The sequence below is a fragment of the Vicugna pacos genome, chromosome 7 (assembly GCF_048564905.1).
Source record: "Vicugna pacos chromosome 7, VicPac4, whole genome shotgun sequence".
Taxonomy (NCBI): Eukaryota; Metazoa; Chordata; class Mammalia; order Artiodactyla; family Camelidae; genus Vicugna; species Vicugna pacos.
This window is the reverse complement of record NC_132993.1, coordinates 58,253,747-58,280,160: the sequence shown is the minus strand read 5'-3', so window position 1 is coordinate 58,280,160 and position 26,414 is coordinate 58,253,747. Positions and strand designations below refer to the sequence as shown.

General features: G+C 39.2%; 1 protein-coding gene and 1 long non-coding RNA gene across 10 annotated transcripts in view; one reads left to right on the top strand and one right to left on the bottom strand.

The window, feature by feature from the left end:
* UMAD1 (UBAP1-MVB12-associated (UMA) domain containing 1) overlaps nt 1-26,414 on the top strand; it is a 194,043-nt gene that overhangs the window by 114,784 nt on the left and 52,845 nt on the right. For 6 of the 8 annotated variants that reach the window (XR_012074473.1, XM_015242020.3, XM_072964940.1 and 3 more), the window contains exon 3: nt 15,082-15,155. Coding sequence is in view for 7 of the 8 variants with exons in the window: in XM_015242020.3 (XP_015097506.1) it covers nt 15,082-15,155 (74 nt within the window). In the remaining variant the exon portion in view is untranslated. Of the gene's footprint in view, nt 1-15,081; nt 15,156-15,232; nt 15,286-26,414 lie in introns of all 8 variants that reach the window. The other 2 variants (XM_072964945.1, XM_072964943.1) reach the window with 1 other exon arrangement.
* Nucleotides 3,327-26,414, bottom strand: part of LOC140697427 (uncharacterized) — a 161,161-nt gene continuing 138,073 nt past the window's right edge. The window contains exons 2-4 of one of the 2 annotated variants that reach the window (XR_012074477.1): nt 15,200-15,494; nt 12,667-12,730; nt 3,327-4,177 (exon numbers count right to left, since the gene is read on the bottom strand). This is a non-coding gene — a long non-coding RNA (uncharacterized lncRNA). Of the gene's footprint in view, nt 4,178-11,949; nt 12,127-12,666; nt 12,731-15,199; nt 15,495-26,414 lie in introns of those variants that run through there. The other variant, XR_012074478.1, reaches the window with a different exon arrangement.

Genomic DNA, 26,414 nt, shown 5'->3' with positions numbered 1-26,414 from the left:
GAGCAGTATATTGTGTCATCACTTCCAAATACTTGAGTGTGTATTTCCTAAAAGCAGGGATGTATCCTACATCAGTCATCAAAATCAGGAAATTAATTGTCAAAGCCATAGATGCTCATTTATGTTTTGTCCAAACGATGTACTTTATAACAAAAGGATCCAGTTCAGAATCACATGTTGGATTTAGTTGTCTTGCCTTTTTAATCTCCTTCAATCTAGAATAGTTCCTCAGTCTTTCCTTGACTTTTAATAGCTAGATGCTTTTGAAGATTACAGGCCAGTTATTCTGTAAAATATCCCTCAGTTTGGGTTTCTCTGACATGTCCTCAAAATTGGATTCAGGTTATGCATTTTTGTCAGAATTATCACAGATGTGATGTGTTCTTATCACATCCTATTGGGTCGTGCACAGTTCCTGTTTGTTACTCTGCTAGAGGTGTTAACCATCATTTCTTACTTAAGGTCGTGTCTACCAGATTCCTCTACTGTAAAATTATTCATTCTCTTTTTATAATCGGTACTTGGGGGTGGTGCTTTGAGACAACATTATATCGTGTTCCTTATCAACTCTCCTTTTTTAGCACCTATTTGTTTTTTGGCTGAATTTATTATTGCTATGGTAGTTGCCAAATGGTGGTTTTCTAATTTCTTCACTCCTTCTCCGTTCATCAGTTGGCATTCTACTGCAAGGAAGAGCTTCCTCCTCTTCTTATCTATTTATTCATTCTTTTGTTTATATTATTGTGGGTGCATGGATTTTTTAAAAATTAATTTCTTATTTATGCATATAAATAATTATTTTCTTATTTGTGGTTATTTATTTTGATGCTTAAAATGTCCCAGTTTTGGCCAATGGGAGCCCCTTCAGGTTGTCCTCCTTATTCTTTGAGTGTTTTCGTGCACAGTGAGATCATCCAGGGCCATCGTCGATGTCCTGAACCAGGCCGTTGGCACCACAGCCTCCCCACGTCCTCCTCTCCTTCATTGGGCTTCGTCATCCTGCCACTGCTCACCTTGCAGGGACTCAGTTATTTAGGATGAGATAGAAAAAGAAAGACCCCAATAGCCAGCCAGAAAGGTAGACAAACTGACTTAAAAAAAAAAAAAAGTTCTGCCCATAGAAATTGGGAAATAACTAGACTAGCTCACCCGTCATGAAGGGAAACAGATATTTGGATAACCAGAAGAGATGGCTAAGCCCCAAATAATTTATTTACTTTGATTTTGGAATGTGCCTTAGCCCACTAGGCTGCTGTAATGAAATATCAGAGACTGGGTAGCTTATAAGTAGCAGGAATTTGTTTCTCACAGTCCTGGGGGCTGGGACGTCCAAGATCAAGTCACCAGCGTGGCTGCTTTCTGATGAGGACCCTCTTCCTGGTTCAGGGCCAGGACCTTCTCGCCATGTCCTCGCAGGGTGACGAGAGCTAGGGATCTCTGTGGGATCTCTTTGGTTCCTGAAGGCTCCAGTCCTGTAACTTAAGCACCTTCCTAGGGTCTCACCTCCTAATAGTATCATCTTTGGGGGTTAGGATTTCAACATAACGAGTTTGGAGGGGAGACATTCAGACCATCATATTTGTGCTCATACTGGACTGAGAATGGGCCTTTACTGGTTTGAGAACTCGGGGCCTAAATCTTTAAGTTCTTCAGCTTTTTACTCCACTACTGTATACTGTCTGCTGGTCTGAGAAACAGCTTCTCTGGGTCCCTACTTGCTGTAATCTTAGAATCAGGCTTAACCCCAAACCGTACTCTTTATGCTTTTCTTCCCGACTTCTTTTGCAGTGAAGTGGGTAGATAGATGCTGGTCTGCAGATCAGGTGGCGCCGTGCAGAGGAGTGAGCACTCAGCATCTCCCCGCAGGAAGCCGGCTGCGGAGAGGTACTTGCTGCTCCTTCCTTAGATGGAGAGGCTCTGTCTGTTGTGCTGTGCTCGGGCTTCCGGGGCCTTGCTCTCACTCGGGCTGACGTGCTGCTTTATGGGGTGCAGAGGGGGCATCTGATAGCTACAGGAGGGAGGTTTGCTTCATTAAGTGTGAGGTGATTAGAGTAGGGAGAAGAGGAGGAATTTGACTGAGGCAGGTTAATTTGAATGAAGCAACTGCTCTGGGACAACTTTGCATAACAGAGCTAGTCCGTTAGTATGTGTGTCTTTTCTACCCTAGCCTTTTATGCTTTCAAAAAATGTCATTGAAATTGGAACTTTTTTTCTATGTGTTGCAATTAGGCACGTGTCCAGATGAATTCTAATTTCACTGAGCCAGCCCCTAGAAGACTACTGAATTCATTTGAAATCACTGAGTCATGAAGATACATAATAGGGATTTAATCAACAAATTCTGATTTCAAGAATATCGAATGTATGAAAGTGAGCAATACTGTGGAATTCACTGTTAATAAATTAGATGTTTAAGTTTAAATTTACATGAACCATGTACAGTTTTCATAACTTAAAAGTGACAAATGGCTTTACTGTTTAATCTGTCTTGAAACTAGTGATTCTTCTTTACAGATGGAAAGAGCAGCAGATTTTGGGGAACATTAGAGCTATTTTTAGAGGATTTTTTTTAAAAATCACGAATATGTTAGTACATATTTCTAATATAGTACAATTTTTTTAAAGAAGGCATTATACATTTACCAAATACATACCAGTAGTAAACTTAAAAATACAGCATTACATACAATAAGATAAGTAAAACTGATCAGAATTCCTTTGGGATCGCAGCCCCCTCTTACATTCCACATAGTGGTCTCAGACTCACTGCAGCAACGTAGAACCCTGTAAAATCTCTTCTCTGGTTTCAGCATCACTGTTGCCTCTTTGTCCTTTTCCTCCTGCCCTTACGCTACTGAGAAGTGTTTCTGGGTTTCTTACAGCTGTTCTCCCTTGTCCTTCCTCACCGCAGAAATCTGCTCAGACTTCACCGTGGAGCTGTGACTGTTGGTCTCTCCCGAAGCCTTTTGTTCAGCCTCTGCCTTTCACCCGCTTCTAAGTGCTATTGATAAACATTTCCTTTTACCAATCAGAGTGCACCCTCTTTGGCTTCCTTTATTTATCCCATAGTTTCATGAGAAACTTGTATTTCTGAAACTTTGTGCCACCCTCCTCTTGACAAGGCCATATTTGCTAGAAGGTATCAGTCAAAGGAGCCATTTCCTAAGGGCCTACTGTGTGCATCCTGGGTGCCAGCCACTGTTCTGGGTGCTGGCAATATTGTGGCAAATAAAATAAACACGTCATTGACCTGGTGGAGCTGACAGTCTAGTGGGAACAACACTTTTTTTTTTTAAGTTCTTATTTTTTTATTAAAGTCTAGTTGATTTACAATGTTGATTTCTGGTATACAGCAAAGCAATTCAGTTATATATAAAATAATTCACATACCATTTTTTTTGAAGTAGAGTTGACTTACAATGTTGTGTTAGTTTCTGGTGTACAGCATAGTGATTCATTTATACGTATACACATATTCTTTTTCAGATCCTTTTCCATTGTAGCTCATTACAAGGTATTGAATATAGTTCCCTGTGCTATACAGTCGGTCCTGGCTGTTTATCTGTTATATATATAGTAATGTGTATGTTAATCCCGAACTCCTAATCTGTCCCTTTCCTGCCCCCTTTCGCTCCTGCTAACCATAGTTTTTCTATGTCCATGAGTCTTATTTCTGGTTGGAACAATAGCTAATAAACAAGGGAGTGCAAATAATTGAATGATTGCAAATGTGTGGAGGGCTTTGGAGAATGAGAATAAATGGGAGCGTAGAAAGGGGGCATGGGCTCCCCTAGGGGTCTTGAGGTGGTGGGAGGTGAAGATTGAGATCATATCAGCTGGTTGAAGTCCAGGCTGAGGAACGATTCTGGCAAAGAGTGGCTCTTGCTCTTTCCATCACCACTTTCCACCCTGCCACCAAGTAAACTCATGCTTTTTAGCCACACCACCTGCTCATTCTCGCCAGAGTGCTTCTTCCTTCTTGTGGGTTTCTGCCCTTACACCTTCCTGGTTTTGTGCTGTCAACCCATCTTGGAACTCCTGAGGTCAGTGTCCCCCAGTTGATAAATTAGGATCTACCAGTATAGCGGGTTCTCAGAGTCTGATTTGTCCACTGACTCCTCCCCTGTTACTCTCCTCTTCTTTTTCTTCCCTTCACTCCTCAGATTTGGTGAGATTTCTGTGGGAAAGAAGTACAAGCCAACAGTGGGGACTTAGAATTTATTTGTTGATTTATCCCCTCCACCCAAACCCTGGATTTCATCGTCAGCAACCTCCTCTCCCCATCCTAGTCACATCAAGGCTTAAGGGAGTTGAAAAATCTCTCTTCCTTAGAGGAAGTTTAGGTGTTTTGATTTAGATCATTAAAGATATGCATATTAGCTCTGAAGTTTTGCATGACCTGTAATTATGCTTTATCTGCTTATCCAGTATTTGTACTTTGTATTTTAGATTTCTTTTTTTTTTAAGTTATTTTTTATTTTTTAATTTTTTTGAGGGGTTAGGTAATTAGGTTTATTTATTTATTTTTAGAGGAGGTACTCGGGATTGAACCCAGGACCTTGTGCATGCTAGGCTCTACCACTTGAGCTATATTCTACCCCCCTAAGATTTCTTGATTCAAGTTATTCAAAAGTTTTCACTTTTGTGACCAGCAGTTGAGATTTTTTTTTTAAAGCATAGCATATTGATAGTCAGTATAGCTAACACTGTGTTATGACCTAGTAAATACAAAGAGGTTTGCAGATATACATCAACAGACGAGTAGAGAGTGGCCGGAGTGTGTTCTGATGCTGGCTGCCACCTTTCCTCCTGCGCTGCCACGTAGCTGTGCAGCCGGGCAGACAGTTTCTCTTATCGGGCCCTTCATTGAGCCATAGCCAATTCCGTAGCACAGAGAAAGAAAAGACACATTTTGCTTCACTTGATTTTTCCTTTTTCCTTTAAATATGTGTGTGTGTGCATTTAAATAACAATATGAATATGGAATAAGTACTAATTATAACATCTGTATATGAACACTTATTAGAAAAAACAAATGAATTGTTAAATACAGTGTTGACCTGGAGTAGACGTACCTTTAACTTCTATCATTTTATTGTTCAAAATAGAGAATAACACATCTTATTTAAAAAATTTTTGGATTTAATTGTAGTAAAATAAACTTAAGTTTTACCATCTTCAGCATTTTTAAATGTACAATTCAACTTTGTTAAGTACATTCACAGTACTGTAAATCAATCTCCAGAACTCTTATCACATTGCAAAACTCACACTCTGTACCTACCAATTAAACAGCTCTCCGTTTCTCCCTCCTCCAGCGCCTGGCAACCACCATTCTACTTTCTGTCTGTATGAATTTGACTATTCTAGGCATCTGATATAAAAGTAGTCATACAGTATGTATCTTTTTGTGACTGACTTATTTTACTTGGCATAATGTCTTCAAGGTTCATCCATGTTGTAGCATGTGGCAGAACTTCCTTCCTTGAAAGGCCAAGTAATACTCCATTGTAAGTATGTGGCACATTTTGTTTATCCACTCATCTGTTGCTGGACACTTGGGTTGCCTCCAGCTTTTGACTCTTGTGAATAATGCTGCTGTAAACATGGATGGACAAATGTTTCTTCAAGATCCCGTTTCCAGTTCTTTTGGGAACTTTTTGAGCCCCAACCTGAACACAGATATGTCCATGCTCTCTAAATATTTGAACAATGTAGGAGAGAAGGAGGGACGGGACAGTTATTCCCAAAATGAGGCAGATGGTAACCCATCAGTCATGTGAGATTATCTCAGTTGGCTTCAGTGTTTCTCAAAGTATTGTCCAGGAGTCACTTGCATTAGAATCTCCTAGAATGCTTGCTAAAAGTGTAGATTCTTAGGCTCTTCACTAAACTTCTCAAGTCTGAATCTCCCGCGAGACTCCAAAATTTGCATCTCAGGAGATGTTTACATGTCCTGAAATGTGAGATGCACTGCCCCACTGGCAACGAGATGCCTGAGAATTTACCTCTTTGTTCATATGAAGGTCCTGCTCCCTGCTGCTTTCAGCCCTGCTTTCCTCTGGGGCACATGCACCTGAGGCTAGCCCGTGATTCACTTTTTCCCCTCATCTGTCTGGATATTTTAGCCCAATGAAAAGTTCCATAAATATAGCAAAGGATGGCCAGGCCTGTTTGCAACCCTAAACTGTGATCCAGGTCCAGTCAGGTCCTTCTTCCTTGGGATACTGGTTGGTGAGCCACTGTCGCTCTCTGACTGCTCCTGGTCAGTGGGCCAGTGAACGGGTCAGGACTTCCTCCCTCAGGCCTTGTGGTGTTTAGGTTTACCTGAGTTCTCAAAGGGACCAAATTGCTTTCTCCGTGAGCTTTTTTTTTTTTTTTTCATTGAAGTACAGTCAGTTTACAGTGTTGTATCAATTTCTGGTGTACAGCATGCTGTTTCAGTCGTACGTACACATACACATGTTCCTTTTCTTTCTGTAAGCAGTTGAAATGACATAGTATATTGTGACCCTCAGGACAGCAGTATTAAAGTGTTTCTCTTGTACGACCGAATGACAAGTGTGACGTCGTCAGTAAAAGCCAACCAGCTGCTTTCTTTTCATTTTGAAATCACTCTTTGCCTTCATCTCGTAATCACATCACGCCCCTTCATCTCCACCATCTGTGGCTTTGCTTCTAGTTGTGATCTGTGATTTGCAAGATTTCATTTTCTTTTTAATATCCACTTTTATTTAAATAATATTGGTGTTTTTTCAGGAAAATTGTCTTCAAACTTTTGTGGAAGAGAATGTTTAATGTTTGACTTCTATGAAAAGTAATGATATTGACTAATTATATACTTAATTTTTAATGAAAGGATCTGGGGGGAAGCCCTAATATGAAGCTTGTTTTTGTTATAACTGACCACCTTTCCATAGTGTGCTTCATTCAAATTGATTTGGTTCCCAATGATTTTCAGTTTTTGTACAGACAGTTCTTGTGATTTCCATTTGCTTGGCTGAAATCCCCTCTAGAATGGAAATGCCGCGAGGGTTGGGGTGGTATTGCTCTAGTTCACGTGGTGCCCAGCATGGTACATGGCACATAGTTGGTGTTTAACCAGTATCTGTTGAATGAATGAAACACCATGAAGCTGATTGTAATATATTTCATATACTGTTTTTATTGTTTCTGCTGGAAATTTTCTTTGCAGTTTTCTGTTACACTACAACTCTTTAATAATCTAAGAACTCAATTTCAAGAAATTGACAGCTCACCTGCCTAGTATCTCTAATTGGACCAATTGATGCTATAAGTTGAAACACACATTTGCTCTCATGGGGTCACTGATTTTTCTGTGAGAATCGACTGAGCAGAACTCATGATGCCAACCAGTAATTCGACAGTTGATTCTATTGATTGGAAAGGAGACTGAACACTTCTGAGTGTGAGTGACTTGATGCCAACGATCTCCAACCCAGGTTGTGTTATTGGTGATGGATCAATGCCATCATCTTTACCTACAACAGCCAGCACATTTGAGTCTGTTTCAGGATCCCAGATAAACTGGTAGAGCGAGCCTATTTTTTTTTCTATTTACAAATTTGGATTTCTAGCTGTACACACTGAAAATCCTGTTTGTGTTGGTCCTGTTTGTTTGCAACAGCGCTTAGAGAACCCCTTGTCAGTGGACTGCTCAGAGCAGCCCTTTGTGTAGAGCTTTCCTTGAGCAGCATTTTGGGGTCCAGGATCTGGAGTGGTCAGCCCAACTTACTCTCAACAGTGCATAAATTTACCCTGATTTAGGAAAGCTATTAACAGAAAACCTTTGAACGTGTATTTGTACAGCACGATACAATATTGTACAGATGTACAGGTACGAAAGTAATTTCACCTTTTGAGTTTCTAGTCCTCCAGCCTAAAAGTGAGAATGCCTGGGCTTAACTGTTGAACATAGTGTTAAATACTTAATTGACGTTTCTGGATGGCTTAAATCTTCCAGGAAAATTATTACCCATAGCTACAAAGTAACAGGACTCAAAACTAAAGACATCTGTGGAATCCCAGGACAAGTTAATTAAGAGCAGGTGGGAAGCACTGCTCAGTGGGTCTGACTTCAGTTGGACTTGCTGGTACTCTCACTACCCTGAGTGCCTTTTAAGTATTCGGTGCGACCCTAAGCTTTCAGAGTTGTAAGCAAGCTTCTGACTGCATGATTTTAATAGCGGTCATAAGGTTAAAATCTAACACGATGCCTAAAAGTTGTATATACATATGTATTGAAATCAAGATTCACACTGATATTAAGTACATTGCCTATTCTACTGAACCCTTAATTTTCAGTCTTCTTCATATTTTAACAACCATTTATAATTCTTTTTATAAGCCTGCAGTTGAGTATATGTGAAGTTATCTTCTTGTTCTCCTTCCCATGTGCAGTTGAATCAACAGATGTTTATTGAGTATTCACTTCATCATCAGAATGATACCAGTGTGTTAGTTGTAAGCATCGTTAGCAAATTTGGGTGTAATCTGATACGTTCTTGGTGCCATCTGAATTTGCTTTTCTTTCATTCCTAGGCAGCTTGAGTTTTTCCTCTGTCTGTTGGCTGACTGCATCCCTCCCCGTCTGTGGCCGCTTCTGCTCTTGGCTCACGCTCGGTGGGGCCACAGCTGCCTCCAGAGCCCGGCCTGACGGCAGGCCCCGGGCGGGGCGTGTCTTCAGCCGTTAGTGCTTTCGCTTGTTCTCTCTTCCTCCTTTTTTCATTCTCGTGGGAAATGGGGAGTAAGTGGACAGAATTAGGAAAAGTGGAAGGGAAAACTGAACTGAACTGGAGGAGGCTTAAATGGAAAATGTATTCAACTGGGTTGGATAACTTAACCCAAGTTTTGGTTAAGTCATTGGGAACCTGCGTGGTATTTTGCAGTGATTTGGCATAGTCATCAGAATCAGACTTGGGTTCTGACACCAGTTCTGCCATTCTGAAGTGGACGTCACAGAGCCTACCCCACAACACGGCCATGTGCGCTAAATGAGACTCTGCAGGAGGGGGCTTCTCCTGTGACCGTGCCCACGCCCAAGGTTATGGCAACAGCTCTGTGACAACAGACCAGCAGTTGACACCAAGGCTTATGCCAAAACATTTATCTTGCCCCAGCTCCTCTCCCTTCTTCTCTGCAATTAGTGTTTAACGTGTTTTCTCATTTAATCTGTGTAATAGCCTCATTACGTATCATCATTCCCATTTTCCAGATGAGGAAATGAAGGCTTGAGAAGTTAAGTAACTTGCACAAGGTCATGGATTTGGTGAAGAGCTTGGGACTAGTTCTGTCAGATTCCAAAGCCATTCTCTTGCCACAGTGCCAGGCTGCCTTGGATAATGAGTGTGTGACTGAAGAATGAAAGGGAGTTAATGGAGTGGCCATGCCACTGTTCTTTCCACTACTTCACTTGGTGAATGAATAATAAGCAAACACTCCCAGAGGGTATTTGCATTTTAAAAGAGGAGCTCATTACCCCTAATGAATCTCTAATTGGTAGGAGTTGTGGGGGACATATTTCTGAGCACTGGGGCTCTCTCCTGTGTCTTCAAGGTGCCTGGCTACCCTTTTCTCCTGTGCAGACTGTTGGCTATTCTGGAATCAGAATCATGCAGTAGAACGCAGTCACATTCTGCCAGTCTGTCCTGAATGCAACTGAAGGAATCAACAGGGAGTTGTGAAAAGAATCATCTGAAGGGAAATAAATGTGGGTTAACCTTACATGAAATGAATGTTCAAAAGCTAAATAACAAATTTGGCAATGTTGAGGGTCTTCTTAAAAAGTCAGATAAAAAGAATATATTTCATAATCAATGTTAACTTCAGAAATACTACATCAGCATTCCCCATAGTGTGTTCATAGAACTCTGCAAGATGTTTAATAGGTATCCGATGAAGAAAGTGGCTTTATAGTCAAATACATTGTGACAAAAATTTTTTTAGATTTCTTTACTGAAGAATTTCTCAGAGCCTTTAATATATTAAAATGAGTTGGAAATCAGTTGGAAGGGAATGTATTCTGTAGGTTTTTCTCATACTTTTGACCATAGAAATATTTTTTCCATGTAAACTCCTTGAAACTAGTGTTTTGTAGATCACATTCTCAGATACAGAGTTCTAGATAATTCCTCTCTAATAAAAGAGAAGAAAGAAAACAGATTTCTGCATTCACAGGTTTTCATATGTAGGCAGGTTCCAATTCTGTCCACACCAGCCTATTCCCAGGCCTGTTGGACTCTAGGGCATTCCAGTAGTAATGCCCTTCTCACCCAGATAAGATCTGGCCAGTTTAGTTTTTAAAAAATAAAACAAAACCAAAAAAAAAAAACAAATGGAGACCAAAGTCTCACCTTTATTGCCTATAAAGCTGGTGTTGAAGAATGTGGCTTCTGTCAGGGAGTAAATGGGGTTTCCTAATCTGAACCCCAGAATTAGATTGATCTCCATCCAGTTATAGAATATGCCAGTTTCCCCAGGTGGGAGGAGGGTCAGGGCAGACAGAAGCACGTGTTCTCTCATCCTCCCCAAGAGAAGGGGAAGGGGTGGAGGAAGAGGAAGAGCCACGTGCAGCCAAGTCCTCCCAAACCACCAGCCCAATGACTAGAGAGTGGAGGGAGGCTGGGGTGCATGTTACTAGTTTCCTCCACATGGAAGGAGGCCTGAGGAGTTAGGGCGCTCCCTCCGTCACTCACCACCCCCTCCCCAAAACAGAGCTCCTCTGGGTGATCCAAGCAGGCATCAGGGTTCCCCTCTCATCACTAGGGTCTCTCCTCTTCGCCCTCCCTTGTACCCAGTGCTCACTGTCTACCACCTTTTCTCCTCTCCCTCCACCCAGTTTACCCCGTAGAATGGAGTCATGTTGATACTGTCATGACTGTCCCTTTCTCATCTCCTTATATTATGTAATTCAGCTTTTTATTCTAGAAGAGGTAAAGTACATATACTCTCTAAAACTGGGATCTGAAAACTACAGCCTGACTCAACCTGTTTTTGTAAATGAAATTTTATTGGAACGCAGCCACACTTACTGGTTTGTATGTTGCCTGTGGCTGCTCTGGGCTACAATGGTAGGGTTGAGACTGTGACAGGGAACAGTATGGACCACATAGCCTGAACCTTTTACTATCTAGCCCCTTACGGAAAAAAGTTGCCAACCCCTAATCTAAAATACAGATGAATTTCACTTCAGTCCTTCAAGGTCTGAAAGAACTTCATTAGTACGAGCATATAGCCCTTTTTCATTCGTCACTCTAAATAGAAACTTCATTTTAAACCAAGAAAATTTCATAGCTGCAGTATAAGAGGGATTTTTAAAAAAAATAAATTCTTTAGTATAAGAGGGATTTTGTCTCTGGTAGAATTGTTTCCAGCCTTACAAACTTCTGGAAGAGTATCAAGGGGACTGTGCATTTGCTTTGAGGGACCAGAAGGAAGGACAGAGGCTTGCTCTGGTCGGGAGTATTTGGCATCATCAGTGGAAAGGGAAGAGAACAGATCATTCATGGGCCTATGGAAGAAAAGGGGAGTAGAGTGGTGTCTGGGGACCCTTGGGGTTGGACCAGCACAAGATCCTGCCTTTAGAGCTCCCTTTTGGAGCCCTGGGCTCTTCTTCCTGCCGTTCCCCAACTTAGGGGCTTGATTTCTCCCACTTCAGCCCCCGTCCACTAGAACCTTCCACCAGACCACACAGTCCCCAGAGAGGTCAGGAGACTGGGTTCTGCTCCCACTGTGACTGACTTCTATCTGGGAGTCCTTGGGTGAGTCACTGAATGCCTTTGCACTCAGGCTCACAGTAAACTCTGGGGGTGTTACTGAACAAAATTTCGTGTGCCGTATGCACAGTGAGGCCAAACAAACCAAAACGTCAGAGTCTAGAGCAGAGGAAGGTTTATTGCCGGGCCAAGCAAGGAGAACAGGTGGCTCATGCTCAAAATACCCGAACTCCCTGATGGTTTTTCAGAGAAAAGTTTTTGTAGGTAAAATTTGGGGAGGGGGCTGAGGGTTCTTCTGATTGGCTGGTGGTGAGGTGACAGGGTGGTGCTCCAGGAATCTTGTCCTCAGCCTGAAGTTGCCATCCTCCACCTGGGTGGGGGGCCTTACGTCCTGCAGAAGAACTCAAACGTGTTGTTATGTTCCTCCCTGAGGAGGAACCAGGGCCCTGCCCCAAGGCTGCATGGTTGTTTCGTGACTGCTCCTCCCTCGTTTCTGCATTCTCTCCCTTCCCTGATTGGCAGCTGTTTGAATCTGCCCTTTGGAGCTCTGGGAAGGTCAGGGAGGCTGAATGAAGCCTATTTCCTACAAACAAGAAATGGGGGCACGGGAAGGATTTATACCAGGGAGGCCCCACAGGATCCTGCTCTGTTTCTGTCCCTCCTTGTCTTGGATACTCCTCTTGAGGAGAACAGGTGTTGGACAAGAAAGAGAATAATGTTGCAGGGGTGAGGTGGGGAAGTTGGGAGGATGTCTTGCTGAGCCATAGTGAGAACCAGACATGGTGTGGTAAAAAAGGCTTTATGAAATGTAAATACTGTGAAAATTTCTGCTGTTTTTCTTCTCCCTTTTAAACAGCTGACTTGTAAATGAAATTTTTGAATCTATACAGTACATAAATTAGCATTAACTGATGTTTGAAAACTAAAGTACCTTATGTCACATTGGCCACGTGCATCTTCATTTATTGTTAAAGTGCCGAACTTCCATGTGGGCTCTAAAAAGTTAGAAAAAAGAACTGAATTTTTACCATGATAAAATAAAATAATTCTTCACTGGGAGGAAAAACACTTCAAAAGTTACATTTCATTGTGACCTGTCCTTTCCTGTTTGTTGTTTCTGTAGCTTTCATTTTGTGCCTTTGTTTGCAGAGAGTAATCTCGCAGATGGCATTTTTCTTTGTAGTCACTTTTTGTCCTACCTGAGTCACCACCAGATACAGCATTTCAGTAAAGAGTGATTATACGGTTGCTCCCAGGCAGATGTGTTGTGTGATGTCAAGAACACTGGCTGATAAGCTTTCTGGTTATTTAAGCAGTATGGGGAAACGGAGAAAGTTTTGTTCAGATACACGCCTTGAAGTCAGAAATTGGCGAAGGAAGCACAGACGTTGTGCTGAATGATTTCAGCCAAGTACAGTGTTTGTATGGCTGTGGCATGGGCAGCAATCATGTTAAAAAGTCAGAAAATCTTCCTGGAGTAAATGACCTTTCATACTGGGTTATTTCATGATGAGCCTCAGCCATGTGAGTACTAAACACACCTTGACCTTGATATACGGAGACTTGCATTACCTTGGCTGCTTGTGCTGCCGGGGCCTCATCGCCTTTAACCAAGCAAACTAAACTCTTTGTGCGTTAGTTTTGCCGCCTGTGAGCTGGGGGTTGATCAGGTAATCCCTCACTTTGAGAGAGAAGGAACATTTCTAAAGATAAGATTTCCTGATGTGCAAATAAATGGTCAGTTTAAACAATCACTTAAAAATCAATCAAAATAATGATTTGACATCCTAGGTCACAAAAGAAGGTTGATGTATCTTTCACTTAACAACTATTAACTTTATTATCTTACAGGCATAACTTAAAAGTTCCTAATGCTTTTGTTTCCATATGATTTTTTTTAAATCATTAGCTATTTTTAAACTCAAATAAATTATGCCACCATTACAGATGAGTAGTAACAATACATCATAATGGTATTTAATAAATTTGCCTTCTAATTTCCACAAATAAATTTTAGAAGAAAGACACTAACTATATGCTCAAATAAAGCTTTTACTTCATTCCATTTAGTATTATTTTGTCAGCCTTGCAGACTAAGAATGTATAAGGAGAAGTTCACTAATTTCTTGAGCTAGTATTTCTGGAACACCTACTATGTGCTGCCCAGCAGTAATGCTGCTCTGCCTAGCTGAAAACAAAGCTTATAGGCTGGAGTAGGAATAATGTGCTTGGATTTTGAACGTATGGGGGATTTACCTTAAGTAAATAAACGACTAATTTCATTCTTGTTTTACGGTTTTAGAATTCAGCAGAATTTTGTTTAGTTCTTTAAAATTTTCACAGGGTCCTTTCTCGATGATAGCTGTTGGTCCGTTGGTAAACTAAACGTTTGTGTTTCACTGTGGAAAAGTTAAGCCCAGCCCAGACTTTCATACTTTGCTACCTCCAATCAAGACTGTGACCTTCCTTATATTAACAAATTCCTAACCTTTAATGTCAGACAAATCATCATCATGAATTTTGTAATCTACACTGTTGTGGACATTTCTGAGTTGGATTAATCTTATGGGAAGAGCAGTTTACATATTACGAAATTAACCTCTCATTATGCTTTAAAGAAGTAGGCTAGTTGTTTTTTTTTAACCTATCATGTTTTAATCACAGATCATCCGTGTTAGTTAATAAATTAAAACAGGCCATTACTAAATTAAATTATGCTTGTGTTTGTGTCTGCCCTGTGTCCTTAGAGCCAGCCTAGTCACCAACTTTGTTTAGTAATATAACCCACTCAGATGTCAGCTTTAGGAATCAGATTATTAACTAAATGCTAATTGATGAATTTTTCATTGTTCTTTCCTGTTGTAAAAATTGTTTCACATTTGGCTAATAATTACATACATCGATATCTACTCTGAGGCAAATCCAGAGAGACACAAATACTTTCAAAGAGTAAATCTTATAAAAAACAGATTTGGAGGACAGTTATTTATATTATAAAGACTTGTAATTTGAAAATAATTTGCTCTATCTTCTTTAAGTTATAAGCTTTCCTAGTTTATTTGAATTATGACTTGATTGACAAAATATAAATTCACTTGATTTTTCCAGGGTAAACCTACAAAAAGCAAGATACATGTCTGGTTTAGATTGTATGTCTGTGTATTTATGGATGATTTCTGTGACCACTATAAAATTAGTGTTCTTAAATATTAATGTATTTACTTTGTAACAAAGGAAATAGTAGTTGTTTGCATCATTTGAAATATACAGTAACAAAAGAGTAAGTAGCAGACAATTTGTCCTCAGTGGTATGATAAAGTTTTTCTTATTTTCCTTTTCTTCATAGGAGATACAGCACACGAACAAAGAGTGGCAGCAAAAGGCAAAACTTCAGACGTAGAAGGCAACCAGCCTTTGGAGGTAAGTGCATTTGTTTTTTCATAATGCACGCCACGAATACTTACTAAGTACTGACTGTATTCAATGCGTTGTGCAAGGGGCTGAGTATATCGTGTGAAAAAACAAACAAAAGGACAAAGAAAAATGCCTGGTAAGTGAAACTCAGTGAGTCCTTTTGGGGTAAAACTGAACAAATCACTGTGACTATACATTCCTCTGAGGGTGAAGAGTAACTTCCACTCTTGCTGTGCAGAAGGTGCCAGGGTTCCAGGAAAACGGGTGATCTGCCCCAAGTCAGGCAACGGCAGTGCAGGGCTGACTTCCCAAGTGCTGTGTTTCTCCCAGTGCTGGGAATGGACACTGTTGGAAAAGGAGGAATAGAGCACTTAAGTTAAAACATCTGAAGTATTTTTAATTGAGTGATTATTTCCTAATATACCTGAATAAATAGGTAAGAAACGAACCTATAGAGAAAGGTTTGAAAATGACCTGTTCAGGACTGTAGTACATTAGCATTTCCACCGTCAGAGTCCACGCCTTGTCATCGTTTGGTAGAAAGACTAGAGCTTTTGTTCTTTTCCACATGAGAAAATTATTTGCTCCTTGTAGATCCTTGAAAGTGCAGTTCACATACTTTCATATTCTACTCAGAAACATACTAACCTTATTTAATCCCTGAAATAATCATTTCTAAGGGTTAGGGGGAATGTGAACTATTAGGGTGGAAGAGATACCCGTGAATTTTGAAACTTCCTCCTTGGTGACACACCTCTACTTATAGTCCGCTTGTAGCAAGTGAGGGCATTGCATACAGCTGGAGTGAGGTCAGGGAGCCTGGCCTGTTTATTACCGTATCCACAAAGCCTAGCACAGAACAGGTAGTCAAAAATACTTGCTGAATGAATGAATACAATCATGAGTTGTAAGTAGAGAGTAATATTTATCTTAAGAAGAAAAGAAAAATGCCTTGTCGACATGTTGAAGCATCTTGATCTCTCTTATTTATTCAAATATTTAGTGAGTACTGAACATAAGTAGCCTCTTGATAGGAAATAAAGGTTGATGTCTTTGAACTTTGCCAAAGAACCACCACGTTGGTTCAGAAATCATCCACGATTACGTGAGTTTAACTGCTTAGCTATGCGATTCAGTGGAAATGTCTGTGGAACTCAATTATTTTTCAAAGTTGACTCACTGATAGAAAGAATTCCAAGATTAAGTTTTAAGGAAAAGGCTTTTGATAATAGATCCTCTGAGATTTGAAACAAGCTCATGATTGTGCTACTTCCTGGTCTCTCCAGTGTACAGTCAATTCTTAACCATTAAGATGGGATATATATACTCATGATACAACAGGTAAAAGTGCCTTCTGTCTGAATAGTTGCTGGGCACTGGGAAGCCAGCAATTGCTCTCAGAGTGCTTACTGATGTAGCAAAAAAGAAATAGGGAGACTACAAATGAGGTGACAGGGTTAAGTCACAGTACAAGACAATAGTTCTTGCACACTTTTAGAGTCTAGTGTGATTCACCACAGAAGAGCCCACTTATCCCCACCCGAAGCATCCAAAATGGAATTTATTATTCTTCTGTTTTAAAAATCCCCAAAATGCAAAAGGACTGCTGCGTGTTTCCTCCATAATCTACCTTGAAAGGTGAGTCTTACCCAGTTCAAAATTCTTTGAAGGGTCTGATGACTCCCATAGTCACTCCCATATGTCCACTTGGACCTCTCTCCTGATGAGCTCTAGACTATATCCAGCTGCCTACCTGCCATTTCACTTACAAATTTCTAGACAGTTCAGCCTTTACTTGACCAAAGAAGAACTGTTGGTTCCTGGCCCCACCACCATGAAGCTTCTCTCTGCTCAAGTTTTCACCATCTCTGTATAATAGCACCACCCCCTGTACAGTGGTTTGCTGGAATCAAGCCCCCAAGACACCTGTGGCTCCTTTCTTTCCCTCACACTCCACATGCAGTTCCACCAGGAAGTCCTGTTCCCTCTCCCTCTAGATCCAGAGTCTGACCCCTTCTCAACATGGGCACTGTTCCAACTGCTTTCACCAGGACTCCCTGCCTCCATTCTTCCCCCGTAAGTCCATTCTCCTCACAGCAGACAAAAATAGGAAGCCGATCACATCACGCCTTGGCTTAAAACCCACTGGCTGCCCATTCTGACTGGAGTCAGTGCTAAGCCCTTCCAGTGGGCTACAAGGAGCAACCCGTGCTCTCCAACCCCATTTCGCTCCCTACCCCAAACCCCATCCCTTTCCACAAGCTGCCTTTCTGTTCCTTGATCCTGTGAAGCTCTTTCTCATCTCAGCCTTCGTATTTGCTGCCCCTTCTTTGCCGGAGCCTCCCTTGCCTGCCTGCTTGTCATTTAGGTCTTAGTTCCAGTGTCACTCTTTGCGACGACCTCAGCTAAAGTGTCTCTTCCCCCAGTCACTCTAACGTGACACTGTTTCTCCATCAAATCTATCATCACTCTCTCAGATTTTTCACTTGCTGCCTGCCTGCCCGGCCTGACTAGAGTGAAAACAGACCTCGTGGGCCTAGAATAGAGTCTGGAACTTAGAAGGTGCTCAGTAAACACCTGTTCACCGATAACCTAGAGTCACCGAATGTCCTCGTCGGTCTTGGCAAATTAAAGGCCTGAAAATGTCATTTGACTTACTCTTCTCACCTCACTTTACCAAGTCTATCGTCAGGTTCTGTTGATTCTACCTCACAGATATCTTCCAGATCTGGTTCCTCATTCTCCAGTGAGGTCCTCATCTGTCCACTAGACTCTCAGTAGAGGAGTAGCTTCTTCCCCAAATCCCTTTCAGGGAAAGAAAGCAGGTTTTGTTACTTCAGGCCGCCAAATGCCTTGAAACGCACAGAATAAAGCTTAAAACCAAAACCCTGTTCAAAAGACACCTCTACTGTGAACTCTTCCCCGGCTCACCCAGCCGGAGATAAACGCAGTGTCCTTTTACTACTTGTGTTGTCTTTTATGGCTTCACTATAGCTGTGAGTTCCCGAACGGTGGAGGCTACACCTTAACTAGTTTTACAGCCTCAGCTACTCACATGCTATCAGACAGATGGGGCGACACAGATGCCCAGTCTATGGTTTCTAGATGGGTACTTCAATAATAAGTGGTCTTCTGCAGATGCTGTCTTAGGGGTAAATTTCTTCATTATTATTAAATTCTAGTTTTGACCTTATAAACACACAGTTACTTTTTCCTTCTGCTCTGTAAGAAAAGTTTTCTTATATTTCTTAGAAGTTACCCATAAAAAATTGTTAATTTAGATTATTTGGCACTCGTATTACATTAGCAAGACAAAGTGTAATGATTTCAGTTAGAATTAAAAGTTGTAACTATTGTACCTAGCAGGAAAGATTCTCATTATTTTCATTTTTCAGGGCTATAGAAGAAATGTTGAAATATTATTTATCATGAAAACATATTTGGTAACTTAGTATGGGTTCCATAGAGCTTAAAAATAATACTCTTGGTTGCCAAAATAGAACTCATATTTCTAAGGACCCTTTGGAGAAGGTGGCTTTTAGTATCCCTAGATAAGTTTTTTGGTGAATTAAGACAAACATATAGATTGCCTACTCTTTTCAAGGAATTGTTGGACATAGAATGAAGAGGATCTAAAGATATATAAGACTCCATGATTCTAATTTAGAGAAGCTGACATTCCCAATCTATTTGTGAAAATTAGAAAACTCCACAAGTCACTATAATATGAACTGGAATAAGTAAGTTCCTTAAGCACCATACCTATAGCTGAGGTTTCAGTGGAGGAAGAAGTAACATCAGGGAGAATCAAGAAAGGCTTCATGTATTAGGTGAGCTTTGAATCATGAAAAATGTTTTCTTACCATTTATACAATTAATTTTATGTGATTAATATAAATTCCTGTGACATGAAATCCTTCATTAAGAATATTTGAGCTATATAGAAGCAGACCATGGAATGAGACTGCTTTCCACACATGAATCTCAATGGTAGATAATAAAATGTTAAAAAAAAAATAGAACTTGGCCCGGGAGACACTGCAGTTTTAATGGCAGTTAAAATACTTCATTAAGTGGCCTGTGGTATTTCCCCCTTACACTTTATAGCCCAAGTATACTTCAAAACTGTGTTCCCTCTCCAAGTACAGTTCTCTCACCAACATCATGGAAATTCTAACATCTAGGTAGAATATGATTTGAAAACAGGAGATCTGATTTGGGCATCAAATAAGTTAATGTTTACAAAGTTGGATTATGACCTATTTTAATGCCTAGAAGACTCTATGAAAAGCAGCATATTTATTTGCATTATATAATTAATGGGACTTTTTACTTCATGAAACTGAAAAAAATATAACATTCCTGCCAGGAAATCATGATTTCTCAGTAATTTCTTTGTCTCTTCCTCACTCCCCCTTCCGAAATATTTTAGGATTTTTCTCAGTGGTGACTTCAGTTAGTTACCGCTGTTGTACTTTAGTGTTCCCTATATATGACCCCAAAGTATCATCACGTAAATTAGGGTAACTTAAAGAAGCATTGAATTATCTAGGCTTCTAATGTGGGTTCTCCTAGGTTGTGCTTTAGTCTGTGTTTTAAGAGCCATTGGTAACTTTTAACAAAATTCACCGTGTTTTGATGTGTAGTGTATAAGCTCCTATAAACCCATGTTTATAGGACAAAGGCTTATTAAAATTAAACTCACTAGACTCTAGTTCTTGGGGGAAGAGTGATAATTTGGAGCCAAATATCCAATAGGAAGATTATCTACCTCCCTCTGTTCCTTTTCTTCTTGTTGCTTTTCAGGGTAAATTTTGGTAGTGTGTTGTAATGACATTACAGCTACTTACAGCCTTCTGCTGTCTAGGAGACTGGTTACTTACAGCTCAGGGGGATAAACACACAGATTAATCGGGGGCCAGGCTTTAAATTTTTGTCATTTTGACTCGTCTCTTCAGGAAATAAACATTACACATAAGTCAGCAATTAGTCGTTCTTTTCTAATCTTCAGTTATGGAAAGTGTATTATATTGTGAGAACTGGAACCATATTAGCTACTAATTTACTAGTAGACTTATTCTTTTTTGGTTTGTAGGTATATTTTGAGAGATATGAATATGTAAATCTTGGTTTTTTAACATAACTATATCCAGTTTTGGCAACTATTAATTTTAACCACTTTTAGCAGATACTCGTAGATTGTTCATGGACCTTAAATTTCTTTTATTTTTACTACAAAAATTATTTTTAAATTTGCATTTTTTAGCCTCTTTATTTTATGGAAGTATATTTGACATACAACATATTAGTTTCATGTGTACAACATAGTGATTCAGCATTTGTATGCATTGCAAAATGATCACCACAATAAGTCTAGTTACCATCTGTCGCCATACAAAGTTACTACGGTATCATTGACTCTGTTCCCCATGTTGTACATTACATCCCCATGAGTTACTTATTTTATAACTGGAAGTTTGTATTTGTATCTGTATCTGTATAACTGAAATTTGCATTTGTTTTTGGTCTCCAGGATTGAAGAATATGTTTATTTAGTTCACTGCCCTAAAGAGAACAGAATACAAAAACAAGCCAATAAAAAACTCCCCACAAAACCACAATTCCATTTGTATATTTGTCTTGAGCGACAACTAATTCACATATGCATATGGAGACACATATAAAATAATAACTAACAGATGGTATGGCTGCAAAGTAGGATTTATAAAGATTATTATCAGCTGGTGGTATTGAGATACTACTGTGGTTACACTGACAGAAGACAAAAATTACTTATGATAATAAACTGTGACACTAATATCCCCTCAACTTCTGTTAACCAAGGTAGCTTATTGCATATTTAATACACATTTTTTAATGAAGACCTAAAATAATTTTACAGCCAATTTGTACTAGGAAATTTAACAGACAGCAGTTGCAAAAACAGTAAGTAAGGTAGTAGCAGCAACAGCGAAGCATTTGCTAAGATCCTTAAGTTCATAATATTAGAATCCTGGGAAAGTACAGGAAGGATTTGGGAGACTTTGTTTATTCAGGTCATTTGAAGCACTCTTCTCAATCTAGTACACAGTATTTGTCATTTTTATTCTCATATTTGTAAATAGTTGAGTTACATGTGAAGTTCAGTAATTTAGGGAACAAAAACTATTTGGAAAAAGGCATGGAATGCACATATTAGTGAAATGTTAAACTTCTCTTGTGTTTTTGTACTTCTCTCTTGTCTTTTAACAGAACTATAGGAACCTTTTGACTCTGTAGGGACAAATTTCCATGTTCTTTTATTTTTAGATAATCATTAAAATGAATGAAAATATCCTTGAACTTTGTAAATTCTATTCGTAGACTTCGGTTACCACTCTTTAAAAAGGAGTGTAAGATTATCTTATTAAAGACTGAGTTCTATGTAGAAAAAATTGAGGTTAGGTGGTATAGGAAAAAGGAGTGATTCTTAAGAATACTTTCAGGAATAGCAAACATTCTTCTAATGGATGTCAGGATTTCAGTTTTAAGAAATTTTTAGTAAAACATGATATATAAGTTTATAAATTTAAAGTTTTGGGGTGATAAAGATGATTATGAAGCTGTTAATTCTCGCAAGATATTCTTAGTCCAAATACAGGTATAATGAGTATTGGTATTGAAGGCAGTTTAAATTGATACAACCGCTTTTGGAAAGCATTTTGGCAATAAGTATCAAGAACCATAAAGACATTAATATACTTTGACAGTAATTCCACTTTTAGGGTTCTATTCTAAGAAAATAATCTTTAAATCCACAAGAAGTTGTATGTGCAGAAAGATGGCAGTCGGCTCAGTGGGATATTTTTTAGTTTTCCTAAATGAAGTTTATGATTAGTTTTCAGTAAAATATAAAGACTCTTGGTTTCATAATTTCAGTTAAAACATTTGAGGTACAAGATTGTATTTACAGTATGATTGCTGTATATAACAACTGCAGAAAAAGATGATGTAATACATAAAAACACTGAGTGCTTGCCTTTGGGATGATAGATACATGGGGTAAATCATCCTTTCAAGTGTCCTGATTTTCCAATTTGTCTATAATGAGTATATCTTATATTTTAAGTGATAGTAACTTTGATGGTGAGGAAACAATGTATTCACTCAAGGGCCTGTTTTCTGCTTAACAGAAGAACTATTTTGTATGGCAGTAAAGGCAACAGAGAAATCTTCTAAGGCTGATCTTTAGGAAATAGGTCGGTACTTCCCTGCCTTGGCTTCTTTAGGTTTAAGATTCCTTAATTAGTTGATCACAGAGCATCACATCTGATGATCGTGGCTTGTTAAAACATCTGTCCTCTCACCCAGGGGCCTTTCCAGCAGGGAGAAAAGTAAGGGGACTCGGAGGTTTCTCTTCACGGCTCATTGGAAATCACGTGGCCCAAAGTTTTCTCATTGATCTACCTGACTGTCAGTGTCATTGAATCAGTTATGAAGTCATAAATGATTCACCACAAAGGTTGTGCATTACTGGCTTGAACGTGTATTTTTCTGCAAATCTTGCTTTTTCCTCTGTATCTATGATTCTGAGACTCTTAGTTTGAAGATACTAATTTCTCCCTTTATAAGAGTTAATTTATGAGAATATAATTTTATTCAAAATGAGTGCCAGGAGTTTTGTTTTTTGTTTCTCCTAAGATAGAACCATTTCAAATTTCTGATTTACTGGGAAGTAGAGCACAGTTGGATTATTATTTATATGGTAAATTTAACTCTTTGTTGTGTCTCTCCTCCTATGTGAGATGCCTTTTGGGAAAAAGATTTTGTAGAGTGTATTTCTTCAGTCTGTATTTTCGCATAAATTACTGGGCCATGTAATATCTTTGCTAGACTCCTCTGCTCAACAAGTGTTTGATCTGGGACAAGTTGCTAAGCTTCTCTTCAACTTCAGTTCTTAGTCAGTGAAGTAGGAGGATTAGATGCAGTGTCTGGATCTTTTCTCTCCAGACGTCCTGGCTCCTTACCTCTTTGGAAAGTGAATTGGAATTTTGCCACCAGATGCCAACCTTTTTACTGCTACTTTGATTCGGGGGTAAGGGAAGGGGGGTGGGGGGATCTGCCGCATAGTGAAGATATTAGGTATTGATTATTCAGGCTTTCATGCGTGTTAGGAAGGAATTGTCCAAAAGTCCTTGCAGATAAACTGTTAGACTGCAAAAACCACTTCCAAGATCCTTGTTCTTGCTTATTACAAAGTCTGTTTTGAGAAATGATAAATTCGGCCACTGATAAAGAACACTTAAAATACTTTGTTATTATTTCTTTGAATTTACAAACTTTTTACCTTTATATTTGACAGTCAGATTAGCATGGGTTGTTGATAGCTCAAAATATTGGCAAGATGAAATAACCTGAGGTATTCTTGTCAGAGTTTGTAAAGATCTTTTCCATAACTTCACATTTGTATACTTTTGTTACCACTACATCTTTGCCCTAATTTCAGTTTTGCTGGAAAGAATCAGAATTGAGAGATCATAATGCTGGTATATTCTGGCTTCCATTGGGGTTAGCTAGCACACTGAAACATAATGTTCATTCATCTTAGCCAAAAACGGCCAAACTGTGTGAGGTGTATAAGAGCTGCCCCTGTTTCCATCCAAAATGCACATATGGTGTGGGTAAGCCAGTAATGTGAGTTTTATGCAATGTTTCTGCTCTTGTACACAGTCTGTTGCTCAGCACCAATTATTCCTTGCCAGAAACCCGCTAACCTGCTGCTTTTGTAGCTCTGCTTGATGAAGCTAGGTAGCTTAAAGTGACCACAGTGATATTTATTTAACTTTAGTAATCTTAGTTTGTGAGGGTTATGTAACTTTAACCGCCTGCCTCATCTGTTGATTCATTGCAACTGATTGCAATTAGAATCAAAGAACTGGAGCCTGTCATTGTGTGAGACTCAATATGTGTTTGTATGTTTAGAAGGAAGAACTAAAATGTGGAGATACTAACTTTTTGCTTAACAAGTCTGGGTTTCTACCTCCAATTTAGAAATTATTATTCTAAACCATACAGAATATTCCATCTATGTGTTGGTAGTCATTTTGTTGTCACTTTTCTGGTTTTCACTTTTTTCATTTTAAAAAACCACAAAATCAGCAGGGTGAGAGGTCCATGTTGGGAGAACAACTGTTCCCTATTTCCCATAGCCATCTTTTTTCTAATCCCCTGTTTTTTAATTAGTAGCAAATGGTCCTTATTTTTTCCTCCTTTGGTTCATGTTACAATCGTAACTTCTTGTGACTCTATAGAGAGTTTAAATTAAAGCACAACTATATTTATGTTATTGTCACATAACTAGGGATTCTTTTTTGAAGGATAAATTTCATCTGACTTTTTATCCACTGGAAAAAGTGGCATGCAGATGTATGCTCGGCCTAACTGGCTTTTTCTGAATATTCCACTTTGTACCTTCCTGAGGAGTCTTGTGAATATGCTCATGAGCGTGCACCAATAGGAAAACCTAGGGGAAAATTACACCTTAGTTAGCCTGGTTAAATTTACATAGATTTTACGTTTCCTTCCAGATCTAACAGGCCCTACTTCTTACTGTGTCAGTTTTTTTTTTTTTAAATGAACACCTGTGTTCATCCTGCCCTGTTCAATAATTGACATTAAGGACTGTTTAATGTCCACTTTGGGGGTGTCATATTAGGAACAAGACTTTCTCACACTGCTTTTTAAGTTACTTAAGAAATCATTATGGCTGTGAATTCTTAAGTTTTCTCTAATACCAGTTATGTAATAGAAATTACATGTACTAGAACCTCCTAATGTAAAACCTAAAAGCCATAGTTTTTTTTTTAAGTAATAGCAACCCACATTTTCTCTGCTTTCTTATGCCACTTGGAGAAGGAGAAAAGACTGGCATATAAGTATTACACCTAAGAGCACAGCGCTAGTGGACTGAAGTACCATTTACATAATAATAAGCAGCCCATGAAAACTTTCTGAGAACTTCTGAACTGAAAAGAGTCAGTACACTGTTGCATAACCCTACTTCTTAAGTTGGTTTCTGTTGGAGAATAATTTGAAGAACATGCTGTCTCTTTGTTCGTGGAAATATTCTGGAATGTATTACTAGATCAAGCTGGCCTATTGCAGAGCTGTACATTTCTATCTCGTTGCCTCAGTCCTGCACAGATTGCCTTCTCTGAACTGTTTTTCAGCTTGATTGAATAACTGTGAGAAACTGCTGTGAGGAATCCACGAGGACATTTATTATGGAGGACTTACTCAGACATTGTCTATTACATAGTTTCCCCCTGTGAAGTCCCATTTAGGGCTTCTGATTTCTTATTGCTTTTATACCAACAGAAAATATTTTCTTTGTACTGAGGTGGTAATATTCTCTTTTTCTCGTGGTCATTGTGAATTTTGTACCTAGCCATTTTTTTTTTTCCATTTTCTTCTGGCAGAAGGAAGCTCAGACCTATATTTACAGCGCAGTTTTAGTAATTATTTAGCACCCTGTGGGATGTGTATATCTGCATACTTTGTATTCCCTTAGTCTCATGTTCTTGTTTTATTTTTTTCCTGGTTATGATTTTAAAATTTATTGTGAATCTTCTTGTTGGTTGCTTCAGAATTATTGTGTAGAGGAAAGAGTTAAAGTTAATATGCATATATATGTGTGTATTTATGTATATTTTTATAACACTTACATAAAGTAAGTAAAATGTGCTTTTTAAATAGGTTATGAGAGGTATACATAACTCCTAATTTTGATTCTCTCACTCTTTTAAAAAGTTATCTGTGACAAAATCATGAGTTTTTTACTGTGAGAATGTGTGCATTCTTATTTAATCTCTCTGATGCCTCAGGCGCACACACTGATTTCCAGTCTAACTTGCTTTCTTCAGGGTCCTTGTTAATTGGAGGTGAAAGGAGCCTCCTTTCCAAGTCATCAGCTCTGTCCAGCTGCTCTCAGGCAGAGTGTACCTCGGAGAATCTCCAGCTCTCACTACCTGCGACATCAGCCACTTGGTGGTCTCCTACACACACTGGTTTTTCATGCTCTAGACATACTGCTTAGATGGCTTCTCAGTTGAATTTTAGATATCAGTATGGAGGACCAAGGACAAGTGACTACCTAATTTAGAGAGACATTGTCTTGGGAGTGATGGTTCCTCACAATAGTGAGTTCATAGAACCCCTGCAGTAGCATGGATGGGTAGCTGCTAGAATGTGAACTATATCAGCAGACAGACATGGAGTTCCGATCAT